Raw genomic sequence first — 16,879 nt, 5'->3', positions numbered from 1 at the left:
GACTGACTGTGGGAGAATCCACCGTCTGAGTCTCATGACATGCATCCATAGATTTGGCCTGACAAGCCTAAATGTATCTGTTTACTTTATATTAAAAGCAGAATAGCAGTGAAGCGCCTTCGTCCTTTCTCAGACGTCGGTAAGGAGAATAGAAATGTGTCTTTCTTGGCAAGACACCAAGGATCGGGTAATCAAACCTGGTTCAAATAAACACGATGAAGAGCAAAATGACTCGTACTGATTAACCACAGACACCACCTGGTCTGACTCGCCCCTCTCCATGCAAACTGTGATTTCATCACGTAGCGTTTATAAGAGCCGACAGACGGGGGTTTAGTTTGCCTTCTGAGTTCCGATCATCGATGCCGAATGAGTCGAGAAAATTGTGATCCGTTTTAAGAAGTCGTTATATGTTTAGTTGGTTATTAATGGTCGTTAAACTTTGAGGCTGCTGTTTTCCGTGTCCTGTCGAACAAAATTGACGACAACAGTTGGCGGGTTAGCAGAACTTCCTGCAGAAGTTTCCAGTGGACAGGTTGTGAGAGTACTTGAGTGTGGCTTTATGAAGTTCTCGTAGAGCAGACATCTTATCAAGCTGTCGATCTTTATTTGGGAAACTGAAATGTTGCTCTAATTCCAATCTCTGTTCAAAGAAAGGGAAATGTGCGGCTGCTCTCTCCGTTTTGTAAAATGCAGCGTCTGTAAAGTCAAGTCTGATGTCGTTACCTTGTGAACAAAAAGACCCGATGACGGAGATATTGAGCTGCATTTTCCACACACACACACACACACACACACACACACACACACACACACACACACACACACACACACACACACACACACACACACACACACACACACGTATATATTTCTAGAGAATCTCCATTAGCTCAATTCAAAGTGTTCCTGTTTGAGGCAAACCTCTCTATTAACAGATTGAGTCAACATACGTTGTAGTGGATGCAGAAGAAGAATCGGTTTTCTGTAGCCGTGGATCCGCCTGATTCAAAATGTTATACATCGCATTACTTTTAAATGCGCATCATGAGCAAATCAATATGTGGCTCTCACCAAACCAGAGACAGCTGAGAGCTGATCCGTGTTTATCCAGTAAGCCCGTCTGTGCAGCTGCAGCAGCATCCCAGGTGCTTTCCGCGGGGAGTCGGCATTGTCAGTCACACACTCGGAGCGGCACCTGCCCTCCCGAGAGACGCGGGCCCGAACAGCCCTGCCCATCCGACTGTACGCCCGTCTAACCTTCTTGTCCCTCTGCGTGGGGCTGTGTGCAGCAGGATGTGGCTACACGGGCTATTAGCTCAAACCCCCAGCGGGTCCGGAGGAAGCCTGACATCCACGACCCTGGAAGCTGCGGTTCCTCCTGCGACGAAACATTTATTCTTTCATTTTGTTTTTGCTGCATTTTCTCTTTTATTGCCCTGACGTCCCACTATGCAACATGTATTTTTTGTACAGTTGACCTTGTAATGATTTGTTGGTCGGTGTTTCATCAGGAATAAATAGCATGTTGTTTGTGCCTGCTTATAATCTGCCAATAGCCGATATGAGAACGAGGATTTATTTATTTATTTCATACAGAGAATGACTTATATTGTTTCCTGGTTTTGTCTTTCTTGTGAGGAAAACAAAAATCATTTTACACATCACCGGCCACAAACACACAGAACAGACCAGCCGCTGAACAGTTGTTGAATATTTCATCGTCTGAGGGGTTGTTTTTTTTTTTTTGGTGATGAGATGATGTTTTTTTTTTTCGTTTGCCCTCAGGAAGGCAGAGCCACAGTCAACCAGGACACCAAGCTGGACAACCGGGTGATTGATCTCAGGGTAAGAAAACACACCGTATCTATCTTTAAGCATCCAATCTAGCGAGTGACATGTTCACATTTAAAGCTTGTCTGGTGAGATGACAAACGCGGTTACTTTAGATATACAACTTTCATTATTTCCATCATAATAAATGGTTTTAATAATCCTCTTTTAAATGTACAAACGCTACAATAAAGTATCGAGTAATAAAGGACATTTTAGGATCCACTTTCATATTCTCACTCGCAGAGCGCTACACGGCCCGACTCCTACATATGTGGCTGAACTAGTTCACCCTTACTCTCCCGCCCCCCCCCGCGCTCTCGGGGTCAAACATGTTAAACTATCTGTCGGTCCCACGCATTCGCTTTAAGACCCGCGGTGACCGAGCCTTTGAGGCAGCAGCACCAAAGCTGTGGAGCGCTCTGCCTGCACTCCTACGGTTTACTGTGTTTGATTAAAAAAAAATAAAAAATAAATAAAAACAGCTGGAGACACACAGGTTTAGGTGTGTCTCGAGCTAGGCCTGCTCTTAAACCCTGTTTAAATATTGTACTTCTTCCTGCGCCTTCTTAAATGTAAATTATTGGCCCCTTATATGATCACATTGTGTGTTTTTTTTAATGTTTGTAATTCTGCTCCTGTTAAGCACTTTCTGTGAAAAGCGCTTTATAAATAAATCTTACTTACTAATGTTAAGCTTTTTTTTTTTTTTTTTTTTATAGTTGAGGGAAAGCAGGCAACCTTAAAAAGCTACTAAAAGTAAATAGAAATGAAAAGCAAAACCGCTTCACCTCCGAAGCGAGAGAACAAGCCGGTCTGTGATTTAGTGGGAGAAATCTTTTGCAGTGTGGTCGCTGCGCTACAACCGATGCCAGCAGCAGTGGAGACCGAGCCGCAAAAGCGCCTCCGTTGTTTTGATCTGCGCCCTCCCACGTATGCGATGCAAGCAGACAGGAAAGGCAGTAACGCCGCAGCACACGGCTCGCGCAGCGACACCTGTTTCTGTAACGCCGAGCTCTTTGACTCGGGGGGTCTGTCATCAGTTGTTTCGCTTTAGAGCCCAGTGAAGCTATAAAGGGGTTCCCACACTGGCAGACAGACGCTCCAAAAGGGAACCATAAACCTCCCCCGATAATAATTTACTTCCTACAAAAAAAAAACTCCCCTTGTAACTTAACCATCCCTGACCGCAAGGAGCCGTATTTCCCCCCCCGCTGTGATTTTACAGTGACGTATACGGCTTGTATTCTTTTGAATTTAGTTTGCATAACACAGCTGGACTCACGAGTAAGACGGTCAACCTGACCCGTGAGTTGGTGTGGAATCGGTATACAATTGTATACAAGCATCAAGTCCAATCTGAAGTGTACCATCTGTTCATTTAAAAGCGGCAACTAACGATCGTTTTTATTGATTCGTCTGCCAGTTATTGTCTTGATTTATCGTGCTATGAAACGTCAGAAAATTGAGAAAATAAAGCACAGTTCTCTAAAGTTAGCTCTAGTTGCTAGTTTTCTTCCAGTAACGGTCCAAAATCTGTAGATAGTCAGTTTATTATCGCGCTAGAAAAAGATCAAGTCTTCACATTTGAGAAGCTGAAATGAGTATTATGGAAATAGCGGATTCATTTTCTGTCAATCAACTTATCAGTTCTTCGTTTCAGCTTGACTTTAAGTTGTTGTGCTCGTTTTATTCTTGTCACATAAGGAGAATTGTGCTGCTGGTGTGAAGTCGCTTCACTGACTTGTAGCACGATTTGACACAACAATGTCGCGGACGGAGAATCCACTCGTTCACCTGTTGTCTGGCTGTATTATTACTACTGAAGAGAAGAAGAACATGGGTGAGCCGGTGGGTGTGAACCCAAGCCCACTATTTGAACGTTTCTTTTTGTGCTCTGAAACCTTCCTGCGGTGGATCGTCGCCACAAGCGGGTTTCACGTCGTCTCGAGTGCCAACGAGAGGCACGGCAGCCTCAGGTCTATTTCAAGAGACCAGCAGACAGAGTGCCAGTTTGAAAGCGCACTAACTGCTACCCACCATGTGACCCCACCCACCTCGACACTCTCTCTCTCTCTTTCTCTCTCTACACAGATGTGTTCCTAATGTGATCATGCACTGACGGGTTTTAAGTTGGGTTTCCCAGGTTTCACACGGGGCCACTGCCCAAAACCTGATACTTGACAGAAATGAGTCACAGGAGTCGAGGTGAACGTGTTTAATGTGGTTCTCTGCTTCTCAAAGGTTAGGTTAAAGTGTTTTGTCTCCGCTTCGTCTCTTTTGTAAAGTATTCAGATTGTGTCTGCGGATTAATGAGCGCGCTACCGTTTGGACATTATCGCCTTTCCACTCTGCAAACTGTGCAAGACGTGGCCCTACGCTGGTCTGCGTAGCCACTGGTAATGGAACAGAGGGAGAGACGAGACCTTGTGAAATGAACGCAGACCTTGTGCACGCTGTATGGGAAGCACTCTGGGTTCTAAAGAGTATGATAAGTGGAATAGAAAGCCCATAAAGCTCAATTGTAGAAATCTTGTGGTCATTTGAGATGAGTCAGTCGATTAGGGACGCGCTCTGTCGCCTAACCGTTGCAGTTTAGGGGGATTTGCGGCTTAAGTTTTTACAGTAACGTCTCGGTTTAGCTTGAGCTATTTCTCTCCCCGCCTTAGTTTCAGCATTTTACATTTGTAATGATAGTTTGAAAGCACCTGGGGCTCTCGCTGGCTTCCAACGCACGTCTCGCCCTTTATGCCAGCAGATAAGTGTTTCGCCCTTCATGTCGGGAGGAGTTTGCACGGACAGAAATTGGCGGTCTTGTTTTTCGCACATCTGTTATACGATTGTGTAATAAATCCAATGAATCACGCTAAGTGTGGTAATGCCTCTCTCTCTCTCTCTCTCTCTGTCTCTCTCTCTCTTTCTCTCTCTCTCTTTCTCTGTCTCTCTCTCTCTCTGTGTGTGTGTGTGTGTGTGTGTGTGTGTGTGTGTGTGTGTGTGTGTGTGTGTGTGTGTGTGTGTGTGTGCGTGTGCGCGCGCGCGCCCTCCAAAAGACGACCACCAGCCAGGCCATCTTTCGCCTGCAGTCGGGAGTGTGCATGCTCTTCAGAGACACTCTCACCAAGAAGGGATTTGTGGAGATCCAGACCCCTAAAATCATATCAGGTACAAACACACACACCTCTCTTTTTTTTTTTTATTCAGATGTTTCAGTAGCAGAGCGCTTGTTTTCCATATCGCCACCCACAGGTGTCCTGTGAGTCATCGTGTGACAGTTGTACTGTTGACTTCCTGTATGCGCTGTCCATTTATTTTTTTTTTCTAGACTGCAATTCGGTTTGAAGTTCAGTTGAAGCTCAAAAAAACGGTTTCAGTTTATGCACCCAAACACAGTCATGCACGTCGATGTTCAAGCAAACGGCAGACTGACGTAGGAGAATGAGTTTTATCGGGGTTTTAATCCAGTCCACTTGGAATGTCGCTGCATCGACCATCCCCATCACTTCAGCTCCTCTCCTCTTGCATTCCCACACAGTGCCTCTCTGATTCGACAGGGGAGGCCTTCCTTAAGCTTGCTCCCAAAAGACCTCACTCCACTTCTCTGAAAGAAGGGATGGCTGGGAGGAAGAAAAAAAAAAAACCCTACTTAAGATTCCAACCGAAGCCTTCCAGACATTCATAAGAGACAGTTATTTTGTGCGTCTCCTTTGCACAGTGTCTCTCTTATCCTGGGATCTTTTTCTCAACATCAGGGCTGAGGGATGACTTGGTATTCTACATGTAGAAAGTTTACCTTGGGAAGAAGCTTTCCACTCTTTGGCTGAAATTAATTCATTGTTTAAAGCTGAGAGAAGACGCTCCGTTGTGTGTGTGTGTGTGTGTGTGTGTCTAATTTTAGAATGAAAGCTGCACGTGGGTGATTGGGTGCCGGATTTGTTCTAAAATCATCACTTTGTGTCTGTCCGAATGGACTCTTTGTGTTCCTCACATCAGAGAACATAGCGTACGCTGATCTCCGGTCCTCAGCCTCCCACACGCTTCTCACATTTCTGATGAAACTCCTGACACTCTCACTTCTCCTTTTCTTCACGAGCCAATCGTATCGTCTTAGCGTGCCGCTACTAAATTCAAAAACTGGCGCTTTTTTTTTTCTTCTTTTTTTTCCCTCCATTTTGGCGGCACCCGTGAATCAACAACTGCGTACTTTTGCAAAAACCGCATCTTCCTGTCTGCCAACACCCAAAGTACGCACAGTGAATTGTTTGTGCCGTGTGGACCCCCACCCTACTGTCGACGACACGAGGAGATCAGACAGCGCTCTGACGTGCGTGTTCTGTCAAATAGGGAACCGCAGATAGGTTATGTAAGTCTGGCCTTGTTTGTTTTGGCGACTTTATTAGGCGAACGTTAGAAATGTATTTCTTTTATTGACTTTTCAGCATCCAGTAATTTGCAGTCAAAAAAAATTAGTCTGTGGCACAGTTTCTGTTGGCCCGCAGCTATCATATGAATATTCTCATTTAAAAAGAGAAGAAATGACTGTCAGCTGGCTAATTAGAGTCCCAACCGACGCATCTGCCGAACAGGCAACCGTTTATCATCATTAGGTGGTGGGGGGGGGGTGGGGGGGGTATGAGTTTTTGAAGTGAGAAAACTCAGTTTCATGCATTTGTCAAAAAAAAACTCTGTGGGGCAGTGAAAGCCTCATCCCACATCTAACCGCTGTCTTTTGTCCACTTCCAGCTGCCAGTGAAGGTGGAGCGAATGTCTTCACCGTGTCTTACTTTAAAACCAGCGCCTACCTGGCCCAGTCTCCCCAGCTGTACAAGCAGATGTGCATCTGTGCTGACTTTGACAAGGTCTTCTGCGTGGGTCCAGGTGAGAATGTCTCCCGACTGTCCACTCACACGTCTTTTTTTTTTTTTTTTTTTTCTTTTTCTTTTTTTTCCGTTCACTTGTGGCAAACGGCTTCACGAGCGGCAAGAGTGTCGTGAAAAGCGCAGACCCTATTAACTGAGATGACGGTCTGAAAAAAAAAAAAATGGCTGCAAATGCTTTTGGATTGTTAAACTTTAACAGACCTCCCTCTGTTGCTTTCACCGTGGTCAGAGCTTGCTCTGGAGCTCAGTGCGTTAGTGACACAATGGGAGTCGTAAAAAAAAAAAAAAAAAGGCTTTATGGCGCCGTACTGAGTTTTAAGAGACCCCGGGTTCTTTAGGTAAGCAAACACTGCCACCATCTGATTGAATACATACATTATGGAAGGAAAACAGCCCGCGTGAATACAAAACACGCTACGCACGGCCTTCCATTTTAATTTGCCTCTTGCATCTGATTTTAAGGTGGAACGCGATTCTCCACCGAGATCAATAAAAACATTTGAGACAAGGGGGTGGGGGGCGCTCGCTCATTCCGTATTCTACATACCGGACCGAGGTCTTTTTGTTTGCTTTTGGCGGTAGCTCCGCCGGAGAAATCAAAGGGCTTAAGGTCATCTCCGCTTCAAAGCAGCAACAATGTGCTCGCCGCCGTTGCCTTAGTTACAGTCGCGCCAATTTTGGCAAGGAAGGATAATTGGGATCAACTCTCCTCGGACAGAAGTAGTGTGTGTGTGTGTGTGTGTGTGTGTGTGTGTGTGTGTGTGTGTGTGTGTGTGTGTGTGTTTTAAAATGTTCACTATCTGAAATCAGCTTAAAGAGGTCCGTCACAGAACAAACCGATGCAAACACAGGTAAGAAGATGTCATGTCGGTTCTGTCTGGAGTGTTTAGTATGTTCTGTTAATGTATGCCGGGAGTCATTAAACGGCGCAGCTTGTAGATAAAACTCTATAAGCAGAAGTTTGTATGTATGAAGCCATACATATGCATGGCTGGTGTTTTTTATAGCGCTCCATCATTGTGACATCGTATGCGTGTGCACATGGCTGATTTCCACACCTTTTTTTAAAATGCTGGATGTAGACGCACCCTTAAATCAACCGCTCGCATGCACGCGTGCAGACTGCTGCGCCTGTCTAAAGACCTGTAATTTAAAAGAACAGACGAGCTCAATGTCTCATTAGTAAGCCCCTCCGACACTGACTCTGTTCTACCGTAGTGCACAACTCTGGCTAATTATATGTCGCTCTCGTGATGTCATCAATTGACCTGCACTCGGGCGTTTTAGTTTCTAGCGCTCATCGCGCCGTTAGCGAAGTGCTGCGCAATAAAAGGATACAGTGAAGCTACATATTTGCAGTAAGATTACCATTATTATGGCATCATTTGTATAAATACGACAGATTTCAGTTTGTTTTTCTTTCTTCTCCGCTTTCCCTGGAAACAGAATAGTGAACCTGAATTAGCACACTGAGCTAATTTCATGGGACGATGCTTGAATTCAGTGGCTGGTTCGTTACCTTGGTGCCCCCTTTTTTCTTTTTCTTTTTCTTTTTTTTTTTTTTAAACGCACTTGTGATCCGGTCAGGTGCTCATTTTAAGGATCTGGTCGCACCCTGGACGTAACGCCGTTTCACCTGAAGATGCGTTGCGACCTCCCACTCCTCCTCCTCCGCTCACATTTACATCAAATCTGCTTCAAGTTTTCAGGGCCGAGGACTCCAACACCCACCGCCACTTGACTGAGTTCGTGGGTCTGGATATCGAGATGGCCTTCAGCTACCATTACCACGAAGTGATCGACTCCATCACTGACACCATGGTGCAGATCTTCAAAGGCCTGAGAGACAAGTACGACTTTTTAGGATTCATGCAGTAAAGCTCTCGGTCTGATCGGGGTGTAATGCTTTAGTTTCGTTGCTTCCCTTGTGGTATTTGTTTAACTGAAACTTTTTGTTTCAGCTGAGGTGAGGAGAAATTGATGCAAATGACATCCCATAGACTAGAGGCTCACAACATAAGAGGGGAGTTTTGAATGGATAAATTCCTGGGGAGGATGACAAAAACAAAACAAAACAAAAAAAATCAAATATTGTGTTTGTTTGTTTTTAGCTGTTGAATCCATATTAAGTGTGGTCACCCATTGCTGCTGGTGTCTCTCCGTCGATGTGGCGTTATTGCCTCCTAGTGGCGTGAGTCGGCGCAGCACGTGTAGCTGAATACATGGATAAATATAAACCAGTGGTTAAAGCTCTTCTGGCACGTTGATCGTTTATTTTTTTCATCCCACATCAGTGCTGGAGAACAGCATTGACTGGATATGGCACCGAGCAAGAAGAGCCTTCCGAGCTGCGACACAGGCCGACGGCTTGCTCCGCGTTTTAGTGCCAGTTTATCGTTACCCGTTTCATTTCCTGCCGCTGTACTTGTTTTGTTAGATTTGTGTCCCGTAAAGCAGTTGGCATGATTGTAAGACAAACATTGAGGGGAATCTGGCTGATGTGCTGGAACATTTTATTAAGCGAAGAAGAAGAAGAAGAAGAAGGGGGTTTAATGTGTGCGTGTCTGTCTTCATCAGCTTCCAGACAGAGATCCAGACGGTGAACAAGCAGTTCCCCAGTGAGCCTTTCAAATTCCTGGAGCCCACTCTGAGGCTGGAGTACACCGAGGCCTTGGCCATGCTGCACGAGGCCGGGGTGGAGATGGGGGACGAGGAGGACCTCAGGTCAGAACACGGCCCACATCCCACTCATTCTGTCACATGATTTCATTTGATAAAAGCGGAAATAGACACGAGTTTAATTAAAGTGAGGACGTAAAACATCAGACCAATAACTCAGCAATATTTCTTGGTCTTTTCTCTGTATAACACTTCTTTGTCATGCTATTGGTGTAAAACCACTACAAGATAATTAAATAATTTTTTATAATGTTCACTTTCAGGCATGTTGCGGCAAAACAATGTGACTCAATAAGATAAAGTTTTGTCTTTCTGGTTGTTCTATAGTACGCCCAATGAAAAGCTGCTTGGACGTCTGGTCAAGGAAAAGGTATGCTCAAACGTTTTCATTCATTTAACGTAAAAAATATGAATATTGGTGATTGGACACTAAATGTAGGAAATTGTCACTTGGTGAAAAAATACAAAAATAAAATAAACTGATTAGGATCTGTGTGGGAGGACTTAAAGTAACACGAAGCCATCGTTTGAGTTGCTGCATCACAGTCAGCACTTATTAGCTGAGTGCTCTGAAAAATAACATAGAGTCATAACACCTGAGCTACTTATCAGGAATGTTCCACTTGGGAGTTTCTCTTGATGGATTCAAACAAAATAATGTAGAAAGAATGATTATTTACAACTCGACATGGTCTTCATTACAGCTGCACAAAAAGAGCAGCGTTGGCTCACAAGCTACAGTGCAGATCACAGTAGCAGCTATCATAAACAGGAAGGCTCATTCCAAGTAACTCATTATACACTTTCACATTCTAAAAAAACAAAAGGAGAGAGATCATTGTCATGGTTCAGCCACAGGTGTCTGATGAATCCAAAATGAGGCTATTAAAACATGTTTTGACTGTTTTTTTTCTCCTCAGTATGACACTGACTTCTATGTGCTGGATAAGTACCCACTGGCTGTTAGACCCTTCTACACGATGCCTGATCCAAACAACCCTGTAAGTCTCTCTCTCACACACACACACACACACACACACACACACACACACACACACTTGCTCTCGCTCTCTCACACACACACACACACACACGCTCTCGCTCTCGCTCTCTCTCTCTCTCACACACACACACACACACACTCGCTCTCGCTCTCTCACACACACACACACACACGCTCTCGTTCTCACTCACACACACACATGCTCTCGCTCTCGCTCTCTCTCTCTCACTCACACACACACATGCTCTCGCTCTCTCTCTCTCTCTCTCTCTCTCTCACTCACACACACACACACACACTCTCTCGCTCTCTCTCTCACTCACACACACACACACACACTCTCGCTCTCGCTCTCTCTCTCACTCACACACACTCACACACTCACACGGTTATTATTGGCTACATAGTAAGAAATGTGCCGTCACAAATGTTGTGTAAATAAGATATTTTCTCCAGTTGACCTGTGGTTAAAGAGAGCAGCTTTAGAGTAGCCAGGGAGTCCTCAGCAGCCCGTCCAGCTGAATGTAATGACTGAAAAACAGTTCATGAAGAATTTAACTTAAGTACTAATAGGATTTTTTTTTTTATAGCATCACTAGAAAACTGCTAGCAGTGTCACAGAAATCCCCTGTGCTGCATATTCATGTTTTTTATTGTCTTTGTTGAAACAGTATGTGGAAAAAAAAACCTCCACATTTGTCAACCGGGAAAGATTTGACTGTTTTGACGACTTTAAAATGTTTCTGGAGTTCTGTACCACTGTGGTCCCGTGTCGATCCAGACTGGAGCGCTGTCAACTTTGCAGTCCTTCTTTCAACTTTCAAAGTCTTTGTGTATTGTCTGTCTGTCTCTCTTTTAAAAGATTTCCTTTTTTTTTTTTTTTTTTGGCCAGAAATACTCCAACTCCTATGACATGTTCATGAGGGGCGAGGAGATCCTGTCCGGAGCTCAGAGAGTCCACGATGCTCAGCTGCTGACTGACCGGGCCGTCCATCACCAGATTGGTAAGAGTAGCGATGTGGAGATAAAAGATGCATTAAGTGATTTACACATCGTTTCTGTCTCCCTCTATTGGTGACCGGTGTGAATTACAACAACAGGAAATGTAAAAAAAATAAAAAATTGTTTTTGTGATGCTACAGATCTGGAGAAGATCAAGTCATACATCGACTCCTTCCGGTATGGAGCTCCACCACATGGCGGCGGAGGCATTGGTAAGGAATATCAGTTTTTTGTGGAACACACACACAGGAGACTTTTTTTTTTTTTTTTTTGTCCTGTTTCATTGAACACCTGCATTAAAATAATATACTATATGTGACTGAACTGTCATGTCTTCCAGGACTGGAGAGGGTCTGCATGCTGTACCTGGGTCTCCACAACATCCGTCAAACCTCCATGTTCCCACGTGACCCGAAGCGCCTGACGCCTTGAGCGCTGAACGACCTCAGACGAAGCAGACGCCGGTGACGGGGAAACCACGCTAATCCACACAAAATAAAAAAAGAAGGGGGGAGAACATAGGAGCTAGTGCCACCCTATGACTTTAACGTGCCACTATGATTAACCGTTGAGATGAGAGAATGACGCTTCTGCAACAGTAGGGTGTGTACTTTATTGATTGTCTGTCAACAGCAAATAACAGAGGAAAGGGAGTTAGTGAGGGTATTACTGGAGTTCCTGTACAGGTGCTCACACTTACGCCATCTTTTAATCCAGTTTGTCTACGTTCTTTTCTATGGAGATGTTTAAGAGAAAAAGAATAATTAACAACTACCTTACTACAGATCAGAGTCCCTCCTACTACCAGCACAGACTAAGTACTAATGACTGTGGTCTCCAGCACTATGCCTGTAACTACAGGTGCTTTGTACGTCATTAGAGGACTGAACACAAAGAATAAAAACTTCTCAAACATCAATTACTTTTTGCTGTTTTGTATGTTGTTTTTTGTGTGAACTGCTTCTGAATTAAACACAGATGACATCTGATAAAAGGAATAGTTTACAGAGTAATGCATTTTATAAACGTGCACATTTATGTCCATTTCAGTTTGAATATCTCTTGGCTACATGACACACACACACACACACACACACACACATGCATGATCTACTAAAATAACACAACATATGAAATGACACCCATACGTCTGCTTTAGTTTGGGGAAGTGGAAGACAGACAGTGCAAGAATAAAAGTGCTCCAGTGTTACTGACATTAAAAAAATAAAATAAACGTATATATAGTTAAATAGCTTGGAATTTCAACATTGATAGCCGATATTGAGACATCCTTGGTGACACTTGTTTACATATAGCATTATGGTTAATGTCAATCGTTTTTCCTGCAAGTAGAAAGTTGCAGACTACATGTTCCAGCCGTGGGCTTATTCAGTAGCAGAGCCACTGACCTGGAGGATGAAGAGAAAGATGTGAACGATGTCAATATAGAGCGAGAGGGCTCCGTAGACGTACTCCTCTGGGCTGATGGCCAACTCCCGATTCCCAATGAGAAGCTGCGTGTTGTATACTAAAAACTAACAGAAAGAAGAGATGGGACACTTATAAAAAGAAGGAATATACATTGAAGTGCAGGATAAGGAGGAGATGCACACATTTGCAGATTTTAAGAACAGCTGGCAAAACATATACTTATTTTCTTGTTAGCCTCAAACAGTCACAAGCACTAAGCACAGCCGTGTTTTGAGCTAAGCGCTAATATGCTAACATTTACTATGTTTCCCCATCTAAGCGTGTGCGCTTACTTATATTTTCTAGTGTACAAAGGACACCTGAGGCTGACGGGAGTGTCATTTTTATAGGTGATTGTTCATAAACTATAGTATTAGATAAGTACAAGAAAAATGACATGTTGGCGCAAGAGAAAAAGTCAAAGGATCACCAAAGTCATCATGGGGGGGGTAATGTGAATATCACGGCAACACATCCAATACTTGATATTTCCCTCAAAACTACCACTACTGTGAACCTCAGTGGGGGTAAAACACACGTCAAGGCACCACCGCGGCCATTTAGATGCATCCTCTGATCATTTTGAATATCTTTTGATGCCAACCCATCGACTGGATGTTGAGTAAAAGATTTGACCTACTGGTGGTGTTCGAGGGAAAGTACGGGGATAACCAAACTCATTGAGGATACACCGCCTTGGAACCATGAAGGTCTGCACACAGTTTGATGGCAATCCATCCAATAGTTGTTGAGTTATTCCATTCTGGACCGAAGTGGCGACTGACAGACCCACAATGCCTACGAACCATGCCTCCAATAATGTTACAAATATAACAAATCTAGAGGATGGACAGTAATGAAATTCACCGACCATGTTCATTATCCCCAGAGAATGAACCCCTTCCACTTTGCACCACTCTCAGAGCAAAACATCAATTTACCACACATGATATCGTAGAAACAAACTTCCTGAGCGCCGTCATGGTCTTATGGTGACCACCCATTCACATGTGAATAATGATCTTTCCTCTTGTGCCAACATCAAGACAAGGCTGATGGATCTAAGGCTCTAGAAATATCAAATGATCAGCGTGCTGTCAGGTCTAGCAAACATGTCTGTATTTCAGGTGCTGGGACCATGAAGCCTCTTGCTATTTTATCAATAACCTTGAAATAAACACCAGGCTCAAACGCTCTCCTTAAATTCACGTGAGCGTATAGACTCACCAGAGTGTAAACGATGGCTCCAATTGCGGCGTAGAGCATATGCAGCCAAGGGACCTGTCGAGTGACATGAGAAAGGCCTCTGAATGTGAAAGCAGAGACGCAGAGACGCAGAGACGCACTCTACTGAGCCTCTACTTCTCACACAACACGAGTAGAGAGAATAAAGCGGAAGAATTCAACAGAAGAGTCCTCACGTATTGGAAGGAGAGGACGATAGCCGTGACGATCCCTATGATCATGAGCACGACGGAAGCGATGCAGAGAAGTCCCCCGCAGGAGGTGAAGTCCACCTGTAGTGAGAAACAAGTCATTAACGGGATGAAAGTGAAGCTAATGCGCTTGAAGCAGCGTGAACGAGCCGTCCTTATCATTTGAAAGAGGATCAGAATTTGCTGGAGGAAAAGTAAACGTCGGGTGAATGTGTCATGTTACCAGCAACACAATGTTACTTATTCGTCTCGACTTGCATCAGACGGAGAAGTTGGATGCACATCTTATCCCAAAAATGTTGATGAATATTTAAAGGAACTCGGTGCCCCCATTGTAACGCGAGACAAAGGCGTTCTTTCACACCGAAAACAAAGACATCCTCTGACAAGCCACGGCCCACTGAGCTCCGGAGAGACGCACACGGAGCACGTCTGCATCTACCTTGGTTTGGAAGCAGAAGATGGTGACGGCGATGCACACTAATGCGGTTATTCCCATGGCGAGAAACACCGCCTTTGTTTCATAATAGCTGTAAAAGATACATATAATGATTAAAACAAAAACTAAGGATATCACAGGGTGTAATGTGGTGCTTTGCCTGAGTTTGAGCCAAAAAACTAACCTCGAAATTGTTCCAGACATGTAAGACAAGGCGAGAGTCTGCAAGATAAAACATGAACACATTTTTCCCCTCTCTTGCTGGCTTGTCTTTGTTCTGTTCTGCTTTATTATTCCAGTCACTCCTCACACTATGTTCTCAGTTTGGCCATATGGATCTGGTGGATCATACCCAATATTGCCATCTGACCCGACATCTGTAACAAAGAATACTTACAAATATTCCCAGCAGCACCAGATTCCATGGGAAACGCCTCCTGAACACAAGACGTGAGGAATATTTCAAAAATGTTTACACACGCTCAAGTGTGATTATGGGTTGTGAATATTCATTTAAGATATAACACTATCGGTAGAAACTGTAACTTATTAAAAAGGCCAGGGCCACGCTTACCTCGGCTCTTTGCAGCAGACGAGAATGCAGTAAACGATAAAATAAACCACACTATGGAGAGATGCGTCGCTGTTATTGTTACTGTATATAACGGCGTGTCATGACAAAAAATAGCAGTGAGAATAAGGTTGGTTCTGGGGAGTTGCTCCGTCTATGTTGAATTGCACTGAATGCATGATGTTGTTGTGTTGTTCCTACAGTGTAACTCACATAGATGCCCAGTAGATGCCAGGGTATCTGATGACGAACAGCCTCACCGGGTCACTAGGAGAGCAAAGACACGCGAGGGATGTCACTGGGAGTAAAATGTTCCTCACCCTCCATCAGACGCATTAAACTCTGGAATATTACACTGTGATGAAGAGGGACACTTACACGAATGTAAAGACGGCGACGACAGAAAAGGTGACGGCAAGCTGTGCTGTTAGAATTAAGTAAACCTGCCCACAAACACAAAACCAAAGCAGTTCTGTTGAGCACACGGCAACACGTTTCAGTGCACACGGTTGTCACACTGGCACTCTGAACAACAGTGAAAGTCTGTGTGTGACACGACCGACGATGGAAGTCATTACCTTTCTAATGAAGGCGTGCCGAATAGATGTGCTCTCCCACTGGGTGCTCAGAAAATCCTCCATCTCTCCTGCAGAATTGGGAACAGCAAAGTGGTAATTTATGCCACTTACACCGAGAAGCTATGTTAATGTAACGCAAGACTTGAGCGACTTTAAGTCCTGTATCATCTCTCCAGAACCTTGGTTGGATGGAGGCACTCCAGCAGACAGAGTCGGTATTGTGGTCGGCCTCCCAGACGGAGAAGAGAAGCCAGGGGCTGCCCACGTCCCCGCTTGCGGGTAGACGCCCTCCTGACCCCAGTAGCCAGGCGGGCCGGGGTACATGCCCGGACTGGGACTGTAGGACGGAGGTGGTGGAAGAGGGGAGCCATGCTGTGGCTGGTGGGGGTAGTTTCCATACTTAGGATGGTGTAGTGCGTCCTCGTAGGGTGGAGGATTATCACTTTTAGACGTCATGATCTTTCCTTAAAGACAGCATAAGTGAGCTGGCATGACACATATTGACGAGAGAATATATATATATATATATATATATGTATATATATATATATATATATATATATATATATATATATATATATATATATAAAAGGTAAGAATAGCTATAACTTCCAACTCACTACTCAAGTTGGGTCAGTTTGTTATACACAGTTGTCCAATTAATTACTATGTACTTATCATCGTCACAATTACTACAATTAAATCAGGTTATTATATGCAAAAGCTACAACACGATTAATCCACCTTGTAAAAAAAAAAAAAAAGGAACAGTCCAAATGTATTTAATATCGGCTGGAAAATGATATGTCCGTGCACAAATACTGTACATATCAAATAACCAAGTCATACTAGAAAAGTCTATATGAGCGGAGACACAAATGAGAACACAAACCAATAAAAAGGAAGAAATAGAAACATATTACTCACCTGGTGGTGTTAGCCTGAAGTGGGATGGATCACTGTCCCGTTCTGTCCTTTCTCTCCTTGGAGG

At 44.1% G+C, this 16,879-nt stretch overlaps 2 protein-coding genes across 2 annotated transcripts in view; one reads left to right on the top strand and one right to left on the bottom strand.

The window, feature by feature from the left end:
• Positions 1-12,313, top strand: part of dars1 (aspartyl-tRNA synthetase 1) — a 25,866-nt gene extending 13,553 nt beyond the window's left edge. The window contains exons 9-18 of the mRNA XM_068737897.1: positions 1,789-1,848; positions 4,884-4,995; positions 6,574-6,708; positions 8,413-8,560; positions 9,288-9,434; positions 9,717-9,759; positions 10,310-10,390; positions 11,285-11,396; positions 11,535-11,606; positions 11,735-12,313. Of these exons, the coding sequence (XP_068593998.1) occupies positions 1,789-1,848; positions 4,884-4,995; positions 6,574-6,708; positions 8,413-8,560; positions 9,288-9,434; positions 9,717-9,759; positions 10,310-10,390; positions 11,285-11,396; positions 11,535-11,606; positions 11,735-11,826 (1,002 nt within the window). The 3' untranslated portion in view covers positions 11,827-12,313. The remainder of the gene's footprint in view (positions 1-1,788; positions 1,849-4,883; positions 4,996-6,573; positions 6,709-8,412; positions 8,561-9,287; positions 9,435-9,716; positions 9,760-10,309; positions 10,391-11,284; positions 11,397-11,534; positions 11,607-11,734) is intronic.
• On the bottom strand, positions 11,246-16,879 carry LOC137892624 (protein lifeguard 3-like). The gene is made up of 12 exons (XM_068737908.1): positions 16,816-16,879; positions 16,068-16,352; positions 15,889-15,956; positions 15,689-15,753; positions 15,524-15,577; positions 15,314-15,364; positions 15,137-15,176; positions 14,924-14,961; positions 14,743-14,830; positions 14,286-14,381; positions 14,092-14,145; positions 11,246-12,929 (listed from the first exon to the last, which is right to left on the bottom strand). Exons 2-12 carry the CDS (start codon positions 16,342-16,344, stop codon positions 12,780-12,782), a joined length of 981 nt encoding a protein of 326 aa, XP_068594009.1. The 5' UTR covers positions 16,345-16,352; positions 16,816-16,879; the 3' UTR covers positions 11,246-12,779.

This window comes from Cebidichthys violaceus, unplaced genomic scaffold, assembly GCF_023349555.1.
Source record: "Cebidichthys violaceus isolate CVI_PGR_0920_01 unplaced genomic scaffold, fCebVio1.0.p SCAF_11, whole genome shotgun sequence".
In the NCBI taxonomy this organism is placed as follows: Eukaryota; Metazoa; Chordata; class Actinopteri; order Perciformes; family Stichaeidae; genus Cebidichthys; species Cebidichthys violaceus.
This window is presented reverse-complemented; position numbering and strand designations above follow the sequence as displayed.

Coding starts and splice junctions, on each gene's coding strand:
- LOC137892624 (XM_068737908.1), bottom strand. CDS start 16,344: ATGACGTCTAAAAGTGATAATCCTCCACCCTACGAGGACGCACTACAC. Junction 14,962..15,136: donor TGGTGCTGCTGGGAATATTT/GTAAGTATTCTT, acceptor TTTATCTTGCAG/ACTCTCGCCTTGTCTTACAT. Junction 14,382..14,742: donor TCTTCTGCTTCCAAACCAAG/GTAGATGCAGAC, acceptor TTCTCACTACAG/GTGGACTTCACCTCCTGCGG.